An 18,098-nucleotide genomic window follows, 5' to 3' on the forward strand; every position below is an offset into this window, starting at 1 on the left:
TAAGGGCATTTCTCCAGACTCAAAGTAAACAATGTATCTCAACTTGGCTTTGATAACTTTCTGACAGAAACATTGCGTTAACTAAGTACGGAGCTTCAGAGAAATTGAGCTTTGCACACGAGCAGGGAGACGTTTTGGATGTATGTATTAAGTGTTTTAAAGTTTGAGTCATACTAAAAGTCAGGGCCTTTGATTCTTCAGATTTACCAATTATAATTCAAGTCAGTCTCTTGTGAGTCTCTTAACTTCATGGAGCCACAATATTAATGTTTTGGTCAACCCATGGATGTATAAAGAAAATTATATACAAGTCCATTCCATTCCCTTGACTCTCTTATTAAAAAAAGACCTGTTATCTGGGGCATTTTCTTTAAGCCCCGCCTCCGATGCGTTCCGTCACGTCCGGTCTCGGCTCATTCAAATGAATGGAGGATTGAAAATAACTCTGGATTCAGCTTTTAGCGCATATTTCCAGGTCCTTATGTTATAAATGAGGGCTATTCAAGTGTATTGTGGAGTTGATTTACCTTAACAAATTCTAAGCTGATTTAAATACGTAATTCAATGGAAAAAAGTATTTTTAGGCCAAGCCGTATCGTGTGACTGACACTGAAGCCATTTGGCCACTAAGAACATTTGATCATACACCTTGATGACTTCCTGGGGTCTTGGCAGTACCCCTTTGACGTACGGGTGCGAACTACCTCTGCAGAAGAAATAGTCCTCTCCCCAGGAATCTCTATCAGACATAAGATCAACAGCTTGTGTTCAATATAAACATAATTCTGCGGTAATTCTTACGAAAAACTGCTCACACTGAGGTCTTCCAGAGTAATCAAAACATTGCTTTCTAAGAAAAAACATGTTACCGCTGTGTTTTTTTTAATAAAACTTTTTCGGGCAACACAAACAAAATTGCATTTCAACCCCATTATATTGAATCAACTGAAGAAATCTCAAGAGACGAGTACCTCAAAACCTGGGCGAATAAAACGATCTGCATCGCTTCCATTACAGGTAAGACGGAAATACACATTTTATTTTAGTAGCGAAAAATCCAATCTACTTAAAAAAGCAACAATCTCCAGACTCCTCTTTCCCTCTGCCTCCCGTTTTTAGTTCAGCTGTAACAAAGACAAACGATAATCTGTCCTCAGGCGGGCAGCTATCCCATTCCTCCTTTTCTTTGTAGCCTTAGTCCATTTTTATGATTCATTTCAATCCATAATTACAGCAAACAGTAACACTGCCAAGGCATCAGAACACAAGAAGGGCCTTTTTGCATTACAAAGCCTTGTAGAGTTTACCATTTCCACATAAATAAATCATTATCATATTATATCATCACATTATAATAGTATAATTACTCTAGAGAAAGCCATTGCAAATAAGTTCTACCAGTCTGAGCTCTGCAGTTTACAAAGATTAAGCGGGACATCTGCCGGAGGGTTTAACGGTGGACCAGGGGGCGCTGTTCTTCCAATGCTAACAAATCTTACGGCTTATAGAGTTCATTATACCGGCAGATGCTAGGAGGAGCAAAAGGGCATCAGAAACAACACTTGCAACATGTTTGTTCTGCTCGGTAATTCAAAACAGAAGAATCTTGAGTGATGAAGCAACAACAGGCAGGGGGGATTTACGGGAAACAAGGCCGTGAGTCGCCGCCGCTGCCAATGACTCAGAGGCTGCCAATCGGCTCCTTGATTTTCGGTTTATCTGTAAGAAAGAAGCCGGCTAATTTGTCCTCTCATGACATCCTCCCTCTGCCTTTCTCTACCCTGCTCTATTCTCCCGTTTATCTGTAACACAAAACCAGCGGGTCTGACCTCATGCAAAGCTCTCTATCTCTGTTTCTTTGCTCGCCTCATCCCTTCATCCTCTCCTCCGCCCTGCCTTTCATTGCCGGATTCTGTCGTTATCCCCGGCTAGATCCGACCCACGCTATCTCTGGCTCTCCGTGGTGTCACAACCAGAAGACGATATGTTGCAGCTCAACGGATAACACACACACACACACACACACTTGCACAACTCTGCATCAACACAATAACACCAAACACTTGCATGCATATTTACAGGATCAGGGATGTTGGGAGAGAAGGGCACTGACACACTCACAGCATCTTTCTGCACTCACACACACACAAGCAGCATGCTCTCTCACACTTTACACACACACACATATGCGGGCACAGGTTTAGGACACACAGAGAGACAGCAGGCAATGTGGCAAGGACACAACAGCATGATCACACACACACACACACACACACACACACACACACACACACACACACACACACACACACACACACACACACACACACAAGCTACTTTCCTCTAAAAGCACACACAAATGTTCAGACATACGCGCACAAATTCCAGCTTGTGTAAACATACACACTTGCAAAATCCCCGTACACGCTGATTACTGCAGGATCACACACACACTTGCTGTAAGCACAGAGGGAAACACACACACACACTTTTACACAAACCACATCTTCACATTCCTAAAGATCCTCCCTCACACACTGTGTCCCACACACCTTCACAGAACCACACCAGGCTGCGGGAGTAACGGATTACATGTAACGGGATTATGTAATCAGGATACAAAGGGAAGGTATTCGATAATAGTAACATAAAAAGATTTGTAATGAGATTACTGGTACATTTTTCCAAACTGGGGATTACTAGGAGGAATACAACCCTACGATACTCTTTAAAATAATTATCAATTTATTTCCAAATGCAGGAGGAGGACACCTGATTTATTGAACAAAGGAAGTGCTTTTAATAAATGTTTCAAACTAATACAGCATTTGTGAATGATACATGTGCCTTGACTATAATTTAGGATGACCCATTTTCATACAAAATATCTTCATACATTTCTTCTTGTCTTAGATCATATGTTTTTTTTGCTTTACATAATACCCTTAAACAGAAAATATATTATTGTTATTTATTTTCTCTCTTATATATTTGGATTGCATTTGATATTGAGATAACCAAAAAGTAGCAGAAAGTAATCAGGATACATTACTTTCATATCCTGATACTTATATTAGGTTACTGATTTGTTCAAATGTAACTAGTAAGTGTAACGGATTACATCTCTAAAGCCCTGACCCCACCCATGCGCTACCTAACCACACACACACAGATCCAAACCAGAGCGCACCAACACACATTTCCTCACACACACACACAGCGTCCACACACTCTGTCTGTCTCTCACCTTTCAGCTCCTGGTCTCCTCGGTACCAGTGCAGACTGGCGGCGGGTTTGCTGCCTGTACTGGTGCAGGTCAGGGTGACTGTGCCCCCCTCCGGCACTGCATTCTCAAAGCCCGAGATCTGAGGTCTGCCGGGCACACCTAAAGAGAGAAAGAGCCAGAAAGAGTTAGTGTAAAGAGAAGGAGAGGAGACTTTCATGCTGCTGGGCTCACCTTGGAGCCGGAGAAAAAAGAAAGGCCAAGGGCTGAGCTAACAAATACTGCATGTTTTTTGCAAATGTGTGGATTTTAGGGGGGAAATGAATATCAACAGCAACATTTGATACAGCATATCAATATCTCAGCTTGAATTTATTAGTTCAATTCTGAAACTGTGAAGCTCTGAGGAATATAATGAGGCAGGCTTGTACTGATGTGCCCCAAAAAGTGTTCAGTCATTGCACAGCAGCTGAAATGACTGTAAGCTCCTGTTCCCGATGTCTTTGCAGAATAATCAGACCTACTGTCTCCCCATCAGAGTTTATCAATGTATTATAATATGTTTTATGTTTGATGGCAAGCGGCCACTTAAGACTGTGCAAAGAAAGGCTGTTTTGTCTGAGAAGCAAAGGCGGATGTATCTTAATGATGTTACAGTACCACCACTGTTAGGTTGGCAAGCTTTATGATCCTTGAACAGGTCCCAGCTGTGTGCGTCACTTTTTAGTGTCCCCGTTTCCGTTGTGTTCTGAGCTTCTTGCAGCGTTTTTCTATTTCCAGCATTTTGTTTTTGCAGCGCTTTCAGTTAATGCTGCACATGTTTCCTCAAGTTGGTGAATGTTTTCTAAATGCTGCACACGTGTTGTCATGTTGGTGAAGATGTTTCTTCATTTGCATGTGTTTTGGCACATTTGTGTTTTTTTATTTGCATAATTGTTGAAACTGCAGCTCATTGTAAATTCAGCACTACTTTGTTTACAGTTCATGATTTTTTCACAACAGCTTCCATGTTAAAAAGTGACTACAAATCAATGCAGTAATGTCTCCCAACATTGGACGAGGAGGACACGCCTTCTTTTACTTTGATTTATTTATTTTTTTCGTTTTTCCCTAATACGTTTTATTCATAGTTCAGCACTCTTTTATTTAAAAGTGTTGTTTTTCTTGCGACCAACAAACAAAAAACTCAACGCTTCGAGATTCGTCTCGGCAGATGAGAAGCGCTATATAAATGAAATGTATTATTATTATTCCACAGGGCAATAGGACACACTTAAACCGAGTGAAGGCCGTTTAGAAACCAGTCGTGAATTATTTGTCAATGGTCATTTTGAACAGATTACCATGAAGGCAAAAAGAACCACATTAAAAGCTTGATATCACGTTGACATATTTTTACATTGAGTTTAATGGACTTGAACAATAAAGACAAAAAGGCCAATATCATCACGTTTTAATACGAATGAGGACCTTTGCCACTAAAACTCTGTTGGTGGTAATGGCTGATACTATAATTAACAAAGACACTATATTTATGTGTTATTGGTTATTTCCTGTAATAAGGTCAGTATCAGACCAAATAACAAAGTGGTGGATTGGAAAGGTGCAACACCAGTTGGATGGGAAAATATAGGCCTTTTTATTGCTTAACAAGACAGGGGATTAACACTGTGAAGTGGTTGGGGTTTTGAAATTGTGATCACTGCAAAATGCTTGTAGTAATACATATTCACAGGGGAACTCCACACTCTTACCCAGTCGACATTTTCTTAATGAATGCACGGCACAAAATACAGATTTTAAGTGCAGCGTATGAGTCTCAAGGCGACCGCATTTTTAGTAAGACTTGAAACCCTCCAGAAGCTGAATAAAGAGGTGAAAATTAAGTTATACGATCATTTATTAACTTTCACATTACAGCAGTACTTCTGACATAAATCAAGTATCCCAACGTTATCCTACTGAGATGAATATTGAATTCATGTGGGACATTGTGCTACCCCTTTAAAACCAGCAGCATGAGTTCCACATTTACTTTGACAGCCTTGGCATTTCTACAATAAAAGTGAGTCTGGTAAATAGCATTGTGTGACGGTTCATTCTAAGTACTTCAGATCAGTTCAAAATGTCAAGTAAATTAGATTTTGCAGGGATTATTAAATACGAGTCGACACCCAGAATCCATTACTTAAAAGCCAAGATGGGAGTTTTAATGACTCAGTCAGTCTTAATGGTTTTTAGGGGGGAGGCAGTGGTGCCTTGTGTGATAGTTTGCACAAAGAAACTGGGAAGGAAAGAGGGATGAAGTGAGCCAAAGGTCAGATTCAAAACAAAAAGCCAGTTTTGAAGCCTTGAGCCAAACCAAAATGTCATGATATATCTTCACCTCCCACAGTTGTCCTCCAGATTCATCCACAGCCGGTTAAAAGGAGACACATTTTTGCTTAATTACTATTTTAACATGGAGCACAAGTTGTTGTTCAGCAGGGGAAGGAATCTACGACTGCACCCTGCCAAATATTTCCGAATCCACTCCTCACCATCATGGTCGAAGGCGAGAGTGAAGAGAAATAAACTTTTCTTGCCATATACCATCTGGAGCTGTAGTGAGCAGCACTTTTCTCCAAGTGTTGGCGGAGTTAACTGTCATTCTGCTTTAGAAAAAACACTTGCTTTGCTGTTTATAGCGCCATTTAGGGAGGAGAGAAAGAGAGGGGGTGGACAGAGAGAGAAAGAGAAGAAGAGAGAGGTAGACGGAAAAGTGGAGCTGGAGATCCCGGGAGGGGAAATGATATATTGTCATTTAAATTGACAAGATTTTGTACCAATTATGAAAATGTGTGACATTTTTCAGGCCAGAAAATTCAAGACATTTCCATAATATTACAAGTCATTAGGGAATAGATGGATGGATACGTGGATATATAGGTACAGTATATAGATACATAGATGGATAGATAAGATATGAAGGAGGAGGATAGGGAGGGAGGAAGGATGGAAGGAACGATGGATGTATGGATGAATAGAAGGAAGGAAAGAAGGAAGGAAGGATTAAAGAAAGGAAGGAAAGAAGGAAGGATTGATGGTGGAAGGAAGGAGGGATGAAAGGATGGACGAAAGGATGGATGTATGGATGCATATAAGGAAGGAAAGAAGGAAGGAAGGATTAAATAAAGGAAGGAAAGAAGGAAGTTAGGAAGGGGGAAGGAAAGAAGGATGGGTGGACAAAATGATGGACAAAGGATGGATGGAAGGAAGGAGGGAAGAAAGGAAGGGTGGATCGATGGATAGATAGATAGATAGATAGATAGATAGATAGATAGATAGATAGATAGATAGATAGATAGATAGATAGATAGATAGATAGATAGATAGATAGATAGATAGATAGATAGATAGATGGATGGATAGATGGATGGATGGATAGATAGATAGATAGATAGATAGATAGATAGATAGATAGATAGATAGATAGATAGATAGATAGATAGATAGATAGATAGATAGATAGATAGATAGATAGATAGATAGATAGATAGATAGATAGATGGATGGATGGATGGATGGATGGATAGATAGATATATAGATAGATAGATAGATGGATGGATAGATGGATGGATAGATGGATAGATAGATAGATAGATAGATAGATAGATAGATAGATAGATAGATAGATAGATAGATAGATAGATAGATAGATAGATAGATAGATAGATAGATAGATAGATAGATAGATGGATGGATGGATAGATAGATGGATAGTTAGATGGATAGATGGATAAGTAGATAGAGTCATGTTGCATGGTGTCAGTATGATTTCCCAGCAAACAAACAGATGTTTTAATATAAAGCACCGTGCACGGACCAAGGTATAGATCAAAAAAATAAAAATGTGGTCAATTTTTAATGTTGCAGTTTTTGATGTAGTGCACTGTGTGCTGAAGCTCTCTGGCAGTAAAGTAGCATTGAATATTAATGAGGGAATAATACTGCTCATACAGAATTGGCTGGAGAAGCCCTGTCGAGACCCTTCCGTCTACGAGGAGAATAAAAGAGAATAAAGCCGTTATAAATTATTCTCTGCTTAGCTCAGGAGAGAGCACACAGGCATGACACACACTTTACTCTCACACACACACACGGGCCTTTCAAACTGACCGGACTCAGCAGTTATGCGCTCAAGTGTGTTTGTGTCTGTCAAAACATAGCACATGTCATAACAAGAATAAAACACACACTCATGAACACTGATGTGCATAAACTCCTTCTCTTTGACTGATGTCCCCATAGGGTCCATGCGTTTTTAGACATTTTACCATACATTTTTAATGGCTTGGCTCCCTCTCTGGGGTCATGAAATATTTATCGAACGCCGAATACAGTGTCACAGACGTCAATTACAGTGAATAGAAAATGCTCACGATTACCGCCCAATTGGAAGAAATATGGAGGAGGAGTGATTCTCATGTTAATTTGAATTTAAAAAGATAAATAGGCCCTGTATTTGCCCTTGCTTCGACACACACATTCCCCTCCCCCCGTTACACACACATTACATTAACATTTCAGGCGTTCAATTCGTGCTGTTGTCCAGAGCAACCATAGTAAATTATTTTTCATATACTTTACAGCACTGCCAACATATTTGAGTCAATATCATCAAATAGATTTATTCATAGACGCTCTGGACAAACCCCAAATATGGGGAGCAACCATGTGGGCTTTCGGCAACAGAACAGTCGTTGTTATCGTCATGCCCCGCCCTGAATATCTCAATGTTAGCCGCTCTTGTTTCCACTTAGTGCTTCTCCAAGAGAATGAGGCAGAAACCCTCTGCAGCTGCGTTTTTTATCTGAGAATAAGTTGGCAAATGATGGTGCATTGAATTAGAGAAGCAGAGAGGAAATAGCAATAATTAATCCTCCTTAGAAACTATCAATATCATCGAACATACAAAATGCATTATTTCTGTAAATGATACAAAATTAACCGACGAGAGCTCATTTGTTGAATAAAGCTGGATAGTTCATGATCAGCACAAATGTGATTAAATTTCACCGCGCAGCAGTTTGAAATTGGAATTGGATGCTATGAGATATTGGCCATAAATGCGCCCGACACAACCTCCCAGGAATATCATCCCAGCTGTCTCTCCCATGTATACAGTGAGCATACTTGTCAACCCTCCCGATTTTCGCGGGAGACTCCCGATTTCATTGGCCTCTCCCGGTTTCCTCCCGGGGTCCTATTTCTCCCGATTTCTGACAAAATCAGATTTACTCAGGACTGTTTCCACTCTGACTTTAATACAGCTACACCATTGTTTGGTTTCCATGGTAACACGTCTCTTTTGTAGCGCGCGCAACTGAAAGTCTGACAGGGTGAGGCAGATAGTCACAGAAAACAGAACAAGAATCGACAACTACTCTACTCTCTGCTCACTCCTTTCCTGCCCACACATATGCTCCATCAAGGATGGTGCTACATGCTGCACTTAGAACTACAATAAGCATGTTAATGTTAATCTAACAGCTCCGGTGATAAACTAGCACCCCCCCCCCCCCCCCCCCCCCCAAATTGGCATTTTGAAATACTCCCGATTTCTGAGGTCTCAAGGTTGGCAAGTATGACAGTGAGCCTCATGTGTTTGTTGCTGCATTACAGTTCTGCCAAGCACAGTGCTTTGTTCTCAGCTACAAGATGAAATGTGTCCAGAATGAGGAGAAATAACAACTCGACAAATAAAAATCAATACTTGAAAGACTATTCGTGGATGTCCAAAGCCGATCCGCCCAATAACCAATCAATAAACAGACCCACTCGGCCCACAGCTGACAGCATGAACACAATTTATTGCAGGCCGCAGGGTAGCGTTACGTATAGGTAATAACATCCATCTCAAAGAAGATTAGTGGAGCCGCTTTATCTGCGCACAAGAGTTATTTGAGGTCGTAACCTTACACAAAGGTTAACGCTGTAAGCACGGCTCTGGATCATTCTGGATGAAGGCATCACGAGGAGGGCTGTAACACGAACGTCCCAAAAGGAATGGAGTATTTACAATCCTATCTTTCAATTGATCGGTGACACTGCAGAATGGCAGTTTTTACTTATAGGTTCCCTATCATACTGTTTCTCATCAATATGTTATAGGTCTCAGATCTATACATGTCTCTGAAGTGTTTGGCTCCAAACACCAAACAGATCATTGCAGCATTACCCATAATCCCCTCTGTTTCAGCCCTGTTTCCAAAGTGCTGATTCTCTGTGTGTTACTTTAGATGAAAATAAGGAGCCCCTCCCCACGCCCCTCTGAGAGAGATTTGGTTACAAAGAACTCAATGGTGCTCTAGGAGGAGATTCAGGTGATAAGGGGGCGGGAGGGTTACCTTGGTTGGTGATTGGCTAATGGTTACACAAGACAAAACATCGTTATGACATCATAAAGTGGCCAAAATCTGATCAGCTCATTTTCAGACAGGTTTTTATAGAAATGGATCAGGACAAAAAGAGAGAGAATCTTTGTTCCTGAAACTTTCAGAGTCTCTTTCCACAGAGGGGACACATGTTGATGTAGAAGTGGATTTTGCATAATAGGAGATCTTTAAAAGGGAAACTCTATTGTATACATTAAGCTCAAATGATTTGTCATGAGGTGTGCAGAATCTAAAATGTATGTAACGAATGATCAAGTGTTTGTCCAGCTTTTACCCATACAGGAAAGTGAAGTCACAAAATCTCTGCCTTCTCTGAACTGATTGCAGACATTTCTTTCTAATCCGTCTTTCATAGGTCCTCTAACTTTGTGGAAGTGAAACACTTTAGTGCCGCAGTTCTTTGCTTCATGCCAACAGGCAGCCTCTGCTCGCATGTGGACATCCACAGGGTCAAACTTCATTCTGCTCTGCGCCGGGGTAAACTCTGCAGGGGAGGTCAGGCCAGCACAACGCCACAGCGGTGCATCAAGGTGAATTTGAGCCACTTTTTCGCAACTCTATAAGTTAAACTCTGTTTGTCATTTGAAGGGGAATACACTTCCTGCTTGTGTCGTCTGAAAGAAGACATTGTTGTGAGATATTTGTAAGAAAATGAGGAGAACGTAAAAAAAGATTGCAAGAACTTTGAAGAATCCATTCTTATTTGTCACAATCCCACAGGTTTGGTTGAGTAATGAAGACAGATGGCAGTCGAGCTGATTCATCGCCCGTCAATCAGAGTGAACACAAGAAAGATAAGGATCTTGCGTTATTAGACCTGAGTGAGAACAGAGAGCCATTTTTCTTTTTAGAAAAGCTTAAGAATCAAATCTGAATAAACCTTAGGATGAGCCTCACACAGAGGAGTCCTCCTTCAAGAAAAGCCACGAGGTAAAAAGGTTCCTAGAGAGTAATAGGGTTTTACTCTTTATTATATTACAATAAGCAATTATTTTTTGTTGTTGTTTTTTACCTGCCCTTAAAAAAGAGAATATGCTAATCTGCCTGACAGTCGGGTACAAACAGTCACAGGTTTATTTCAAGGTCTGGGAAAGTTGCATCCTGTTTCTGGCAACATCGAGATGACAGATTGCCCCCCAATATGCACAGTGTGTTAGAATATGCATATATGTGTGTGTGTGTGTGTGTGTGTGTGTGTGTGTGTGTGTGTGTGTGTGTGTGTGTGTGTGTGTGTGTGTGTGTGTGTATGTGTGTGTGTGTGTGTGTGTGTGTGTGTGTGTGTGTGTGCGCGTGTGTGTGTGCGTGTGTGTGTGCGTGTGTGTGTGTGTGTGTGTGTGTGTGTGTGTGTGTGTGTGTGTGTGCGTGTGTGTGTGTGTGTGTGTGTGTGTGTGTGTGTGTGTGTGTGTGTGTGTGTGTGTGTGCTTGTCTCTGTGTGTGTGTGCTTGTCTCTGTGCTCTGTGTGTGTGTGCTTGTCTCTGTGTGTGTGTGTGTGTGTGTGTGTGTGTGTGTGTGTGTGTGTGTGTGTGTGTGTGTGTGTGTGTGTGTGTGTGTGTGTGTGTGTGCTTGTCTGTCTGTGTGTGTGTGCTTGTCTCTGTGTGTGTGTGCTTGTCTGTGTGTGTGTGTGTGTGTGTGTGTGTGTGTGTGTGTGTGTGTGTGTGTGTGTGTCTGTGTGTGTGTGTGTATGTGTGTGTGTGTGTGTGTGTGTGTGTGTGTGTGTGTGTGTGTGTGTGTGTGTGTGTGTGTGTGTGTGTGTGTGTGTGTGTGTGTGTGTGTGCTTGTCTGTCTGTGTGTGTGTGTGTGTCTGTGTGTGTGTGTGTGTGTGTGTGACCCACCTAGCACGGTGACTGTAGCCCTGGCGGTGCGGACGGGCATGGTGAAGAGGGAGCAGGTGTACTCGCCCTCGTCCGACAGCTGTACCTCTCCGATGTCGATGGAGAGCTCGGTGGCAGAGGAGAAATGCAGCTGGATGCGGTTATCTCTGAGCGCTGAGGGAAGGAGAGAGAGAGGATATTAAGGATCAGAAATACGAATGTATAATTGATCCGCTTAATGAATTATTTGGCGGATTTTATAGAGTGTTTTTTCATGATTTTTAATATTTATTTGCTTTAATTGTGAATGGTTTTTTGACCTTAAGGTGTTATAACTTTAATACCGCTTAATCCATTTGATACGTCTTTTTTAAATATTGCGATGGATTTTCTTATTTGAAACATGTACTGGAAGGAACAGGAGGAAACTAGGACGAAGATATAGCATATAGTAACCATATGTGTAAGTTAAAGTATAGATAGATAAAAGGAAAGAAGGAAAAGTGGAGGAGAATTAGGGTTTGACGGAAGGGTGAGGAGAGCAGCGCATGTGGGATAAGGAATAAAGCAGGAGAGAAAGAGGGGGGAGGAGCAAGAGGAGAGAAGAAGGAAACATGAAAGGATGTGAGGATTAAGAAAGGGAGGAGATGGAGAGATGGGAAAGGAAAAAGGCCATGGAGGATAGATAGAAAGAAATCAGATGATGTACGGAGGAAGATGGAAGGAAAGGAAGGAAAGGAAGGAAGGAAAGGAATGAAGGAAAGGAAGGAAAGGTGAGGCAGTGGAGAACAAGGAGAGTTGAGGAAAGGAAAGCAAGAGGAAAAGATGAGGAAAGAGAAAAGATACAGAACAAAGTTAAGGAAAGGAAAACAGGGGATAGTGAAGGCACGCGTTGGGAGAGTAGGAAAAGAATAAAGCAGTGGTGATGTATCGAGAACAATAAGGGAGGTGAAAAGAGAGAAAGAAAGCGAGTAAAAGAGGGCGAGATAAGTTAGGGGGGGGCAGAGTAAGAGTGGAAGAGGGAAGCAAGAAAGATCAGAATTGAAATCACAGGAAAGGTAAAATGGAAAGGAGGAAGAGGGGGGAGGTGTTTAGAGAGAACATGATGTAAGAAAGGGCGGTGGGGGAGGAGGTGAGAGAGGAGGAAAAAATAGCCGAGATGTGAGCGAGGCGAAGAAGGGAGAAAAAGAGAAGGAGACGCAAATTGAGAGTGAAAGACAAAAGAAAGTGCAAAAAAATAAAATAAATAGAGGAAGCATAAATAGCAGGGAGAATAAAGGAGAGGCAGTGAGGGGTGGGCAGGGGGGGAGGGAGAGGGGGGAGGAACATAAGAGAGACATAAATGGCTTTGTCATCAATGAGAAATCCAGCCATGAAAGGGGGAGAGAGAGAGAGAGAGAGAGAGAGAGAGAGAGAGAGAGAGAGAGAGATGATGATGATGAAATGCTACGAAATAACACGCTCGTTTTCGTGATAGCGTTGACCTCTGCGTGTTTGTGCAGTGATCGCTGTCTGTCTCCCTGTCTCCCACCCGCCTGTCTCCCTGCCTCCCTACCCGCCTGTCTCCCTGCCTCCCTACCCGCCTGTCTACCTGCCTGTCTACCCGCCTGTATCCCTGTCTCCCTCCCGTCTCCCTGCCTCCCTACCCGCCTGTCTCCCTGCCTCCCTACCCGCCTGTCTCCCTGCCCGCCTGTCTCCCTGCCTCCTACCCGCCTGTCTCCCACCTGTCTGTCTCCCTGCCTCCCTACCCGCCTGTCTCCCTGCCTCCCTACCCGCCTGTCTCCCTGCCCGCCTGTCTCCCTGCCTCCTACCCGCCTGTCTCCCACCTGTCTGTCTCCCTGCCTCCCTACCCGCCTGTCTCCCTGCCCGCCTGTCTCCCTACCCGCCTGTCTCCCTGTCTCCCACCTGTCTGTCTCCCTGCCTCCCACCCGCCTGTCTCCCTATCTCCCACCCGCCTGTCTCCCTGCCTCCCTACCCGCCTGTCTCCCTGCCTCCCACCTGTCTGTCTGCCTGTCTCCCTGTCTCCCTACCCGCCTGCCTCCCTGTCTCCCTACCCGTCTGTCTCCCTGCCCGCCTGTCTCCCTGCATCCCTACCCGCCTGTCTCCCTGTCTCCCCGCCTGTCTCCCTGCCTCCCTACCCGCCTGTCTCCCTGCCTCCCTACCCGCCTGTCTCCCTGCATCCCTACCCGCCTGTCTCCCTGTCTCCCCGCCTGTCTCCCTGCCTCCCTACCCGCCTGTCTCTCCAGACGTCTATCCGTCTATCTCTCCGTCTCAAGAACAGCTTTACAGCTTTCTTCTCTGGCGCCATCATGGAGAGTCGGCTCTCCGCAAATAATGACTTGAAGAGCAAGAAGAAAGCAGATACCTGGGGAAGGTATCGCGGTGAAGAGAATCGTCTGATGGATTTTTTCCCGCATTAGGTTTTAAGTGACTTACTGTGGCGGATTGTAACTAAGCACATCCAATGAAAGTACTTAAGTATAATCTTAAATTACTTGTACTTTACTTCGGTGTTTCTATTTCTGCCACTTGGTGCTTCTACTCCACTACATCTCAGAGGGAAATATAGTAAATTACACATGTGATTTGAGACCCTAACACAACTAAACTACCCAAAAGTGGCTCCATTTTGACCCATCACAACATTAAAACCACTCTTAATAGTCTATAGAATATATATAGACACTTTTACAAGACCCATTCTGTAAACTGAGTACTTTTGATACTTTGCAGATTAATACTTATGTACTTTCACTTAAGTAACATTTAACTTAAAGGGCCCTTAATAAGCTATTTAGGGTTTTTTATTTCCTGTTTTGGTTTTTGTGCACGTTAATAGTTTTCAAAGGCTATAATCCCAAAGATTCCTCCAGAGGGAGTTTCTCTCTATTTCCACAACTGCCTAGTCTAACATCTGGAATATGAGGAGTTCCTCTGAAATACATTTAATATGAAGCTTTTTCCCCCTTGTAACGTTTCTGTGTTTGTTGAGTCTTACTTATTTTAAACCAATGATTGGACTAATGAAATTAATGTTTTGGGACCATTTACGGTTAGATTCATTTAGGCTTAAGGGTATTTGCTTGCTGTGTTAGGTAATGTTTGCTTGAAAATGTTTCTGTTTAATGTTTAAACTCTTCCCAATTCTAGTAAGATACATTGCTAATACTTTCTTTTTAGGGAGATGCTATTTACACCCAGGTGTCTGTAGCTAACAATGCTATTTACACCCGGGTGTGCGTAGCTAACAATGCTATTTACACCCAGGTGTCTGTAGCTAGCAATGCTATTTACACAAATAGACACTCCGTTCTTTTTATTGCCCGGTCCCTATTCTCAAGCTTCAGATAGCTTTTCTGGGTGTCGATGATTGTAGCTGCAATTTTGGTGAATATAATTGATTTTAATTAGTTTAAAGTCAAGCTAAACCAACGGCTGTATTTTAGATATTGTTTGTCGAACTATAGAAGTAGAAGAATGGGGGAGGTTTCAAGGGCCTTATATGACATGAGAGCTGATTAAAAAACCCTCCTTCTTACCTATAGGGCCTTAATTGGATTAGGCCCCTAATACATATATCTCAGGCCTTATTTCCCCATAGACTCCTTCTCTCCCTTTATGTTCCCTTGATGCTTGTTAATTATCCAGTCCTCACTTTAATAAGAAGTCTTATGGTGGTCCAGCCTGTTCCCAATGAGCCCCACTTCTCTGGAATAATCTCCAGCTCTCTTTGCACTTAAATATTCATGGCGAAAGCAAAGGATATTTTCTCTCCGCCAACATATTTCCAATCAGCTGGGATTCAAAATCCCTGAATATTTGAACTTGCTTAGGAGAGGACTAGCTACACCAATCTGTATATGATCTTTGCTAACCCTTATGACGTGTGAGTGTGTGTGTGTGTGTACTTTTCAAGTTGTGGTTTAGCTGATTTCTAAAATATACAGAGACTGGGTAATGTGATAATGTGAACTCAGAACAAACTAAAGTTGATGTTGACAGAAAATGTGTGGGAAACTCTCTTCTCAGCAGTTTTGAACATTTTCGCTCAGACTAACGAGGAGACGGGTTAGGATGTTTTTTTTCTTAAGAACAATACATCACTTGTCAGCATTTGGTTTGTCTTTGGAAATAATCTGAAATAAATCAGATACACAGCTGTTAGTCAGCCAGCAAACACAATAGCCTACCAATTTATCACGGTACCATTTTTTTTTATTGTTTCATCCATTCGCTTCAAATCTATCGCTTTTTGTAACAGTGGAAATGTGTTAAAGTTTTAAAATGTCCTTCTGTTTCAACAGTAACACAAACTAAACCATATATAAAACATTTTGCTAGATAGTAAGAAGTCTAATTCTTCAGCAATATGATGCTAATGCAACTGCTAATGTCAGCCAGGGTTGCAACAAGGCAGTCAACAACATTAAGACAAGCTATATACAGTAGTATATAATCAAAAGAGAGCCATTTGAATAAAGTTGTGTTAGTCTATAGCTAATAGCTCATTTTCAGGTTCATATTTGTTTTTTGTGTTTCTACTGTGACAGGGATTTTAGCCTTTGCAGACCATTTACATGCACACAAACCATAACACACTACAGGTAACCACAAAAAGCATAACAGAGCCCCTCTAAGAAAAAAAGAGGCATTTTATTCTCAAAAATCTTTGTGTGGGCGATTCCAAATATGTGTGTAGTAGTGTGATGTGATCACTGTGTGTTTCCATATCGTTTTGTTTATTTGCCTTCTCAGTATTGAGCCACGTCTGTGTCTATTTGCCTCCTCGTCTCTTATTGTCTCAATATTATCTCCCTGTCTTTCCATCATCCCATCTGTCCATTCACCTGTATATCTTTATTGCACTCACACACACACACACACACACACACACACACACACACACACACACACACACACACGCACGCACACGCACACACACACACACACACACACACACACACACACACACACACACACACACACACACACACACACACACACACACAAACACCTCTGTTTCGCTTTTTGTTTTTCAGTTATTTCATCCAACACTACTTTGTCTTCATGCCTTATCACTAAGCAAGGTCACTACATTTGTCTTCATGAGCTAGCCTCTCTGTGTGTGTGTGAGTGTGGGTGTGGCATATGGTCACTCACTCACTCCTGCACACACACAAAGACACACACACACACTTACCCATGCCCTCTGGACCCTGCAGCTCAACCATCAGTCTCCTTAATTCCCTTCCCCTCATCTCTTCTCCGTTGTTTTCTCTTACTTCTCACCCATTTCTAATCTTTTCTGACTGCAGGCTTTTCAAATGTATTTTGTGTTCTTCTTTTTTCCTCATAAACGATGTATATTGCTTGAGAGTACAGGTGTGATTGATTTTCAGAATGATATCTAGTTACGGGGGGGAAATCGATCCAAACGCCCCTGGAAAAGTGTACATGCGCCTCACGCTGTTATGCCTGCGATATGGACAACATAAATAGTCCGTCAATAGGTCACACTCTGCTGTTTGGCTTTTGTGTCTTTCGCTGACGGGATGCAATGAATCTCTGAGTATTGAGATAAACTGGATTCATAGACAACATGTGTATGTGTGTGGTAAAATGGGTTGTTCTGTTTATTTCTCATATAACATAACTTGAAGATTTGGATAGATATGAAGCTCTAAACATAAACTTCACAAATTGAAAAGTTTGTCTTCTAGTTTTGCATTCCCAATGTTTTAAAGAGGGCATACTATGCTTCCCCTGTAGTGGGTTTTATCGGTTTTTGTGCATTTGAATGGTCTAAAAAGGCTAAAATCACAATGTTCTGTAAGCAGTTCACCAATCACAACAGAGCCGGCCAGCTAACCAATCAGAGCAGACCATGTAATAATAGAGGTATACAAATATGATCGCAAAACTTAGCATAGTATGTCCTCTTTAAAGCATAATAATCCAGTCAGCCTCTTTCAATAGGCAGACAGGTGGTCCAAATGTAATTTTTAAAAACGACATTAAACACAGGGATAAAAGATTAGGACGACAACCCTTGGCCAAAATGTTATCAGTTCCAGTCAGGCTGGGGACTTCCCTATCTAGTAAAGGTATAAAAAACCTCCCAATAATACTGATAACAATAAATGAAATATCTGGTTCTTTTATAAAAAGTCAAAAGTGAAAGCCTGCCGTATTTTGTTAAGAAGTCGACAAACTGATATCCGTATTGATAAGCTTGAGATAAAGATTTGTATAAAACATTCTGTACAGCCGGTTCAATCAGATCACTCTTATATTCCGGGACAATCTTTGATGGATTTGGCAACAATAGCATTGTTCTCTGTTCCTACTTGAAACAACAGGTCATTTTGAAATGTCTAGAGTCACGGTTGGTGCGTCTGACTTTCTTTTTTCTCCATAGAAACGGAAGCTGGAGCTCATGGGTGCCGGAGATTTCGGAGCCATCTAACTGTGCCAAAAAAACATGTCTGAGAAAGTGAAATAATGTCACCTCTTCTCAGACACAAAGAGTCTTCAAAAACAAATGTAACATCAGATTGTGGCAACCATTACCAATCAAGACACTGTTATTGTATATCATGATATTATCTGGTATGATTTCATTGAAA

The 18,098-nt window shown here is 41.8% G+C and overlaps 1 protein-coding gene and 1 long non-coding RNA gene across 2 annotated transcripts in view; one reads left to right on the top strand and one right to left on the bottom strand.

The window, feature by feature from the left end:
• Positions 1-18,098, top strand: part of LOC307020224 — a 411,310-nt gene that overhangs the window by 136,235 nt on the left and 256,977 nt on the right. The window lies entirely within an intron of this gene.
• Positions 1-18,098, bottom strand: part of cadm3 (cell adhesion molecule 3) — a gene marked incomplete at its 3' end in the record, with an annotated part of 106,126 nt that overhangs the window by 28,677 nt on the left and 59,351 nt on the right. Inside the window, exons 4-5 of the mRNA XM_079648611.1 lie at positions 11,494-11,646; positions 3,248-3,385 (exon numbers count right to left, since the gene is read on the bottom strand). Coding sequence (XP_079504737.1) covers positions 3,248-3,385; positions 11,494-11,646 — 291 coding nt within the window. The remainder of the gene's footprint in view (positions 1-3,247; positions 3,386-11,493; positions 11,647-18,098) is intronic.

The sequence above is a fragment of the Notothenia rossii genome, assembly GCF_949606895.1.
Source record: "Notothenia rossii genome assembly, chromosome: 9".
NCBI lineage: Eukaryota > Metazoa > Chordata > Actinopteri > Perciformes > Nototheniidae > Notothenia > Notothenia rossii.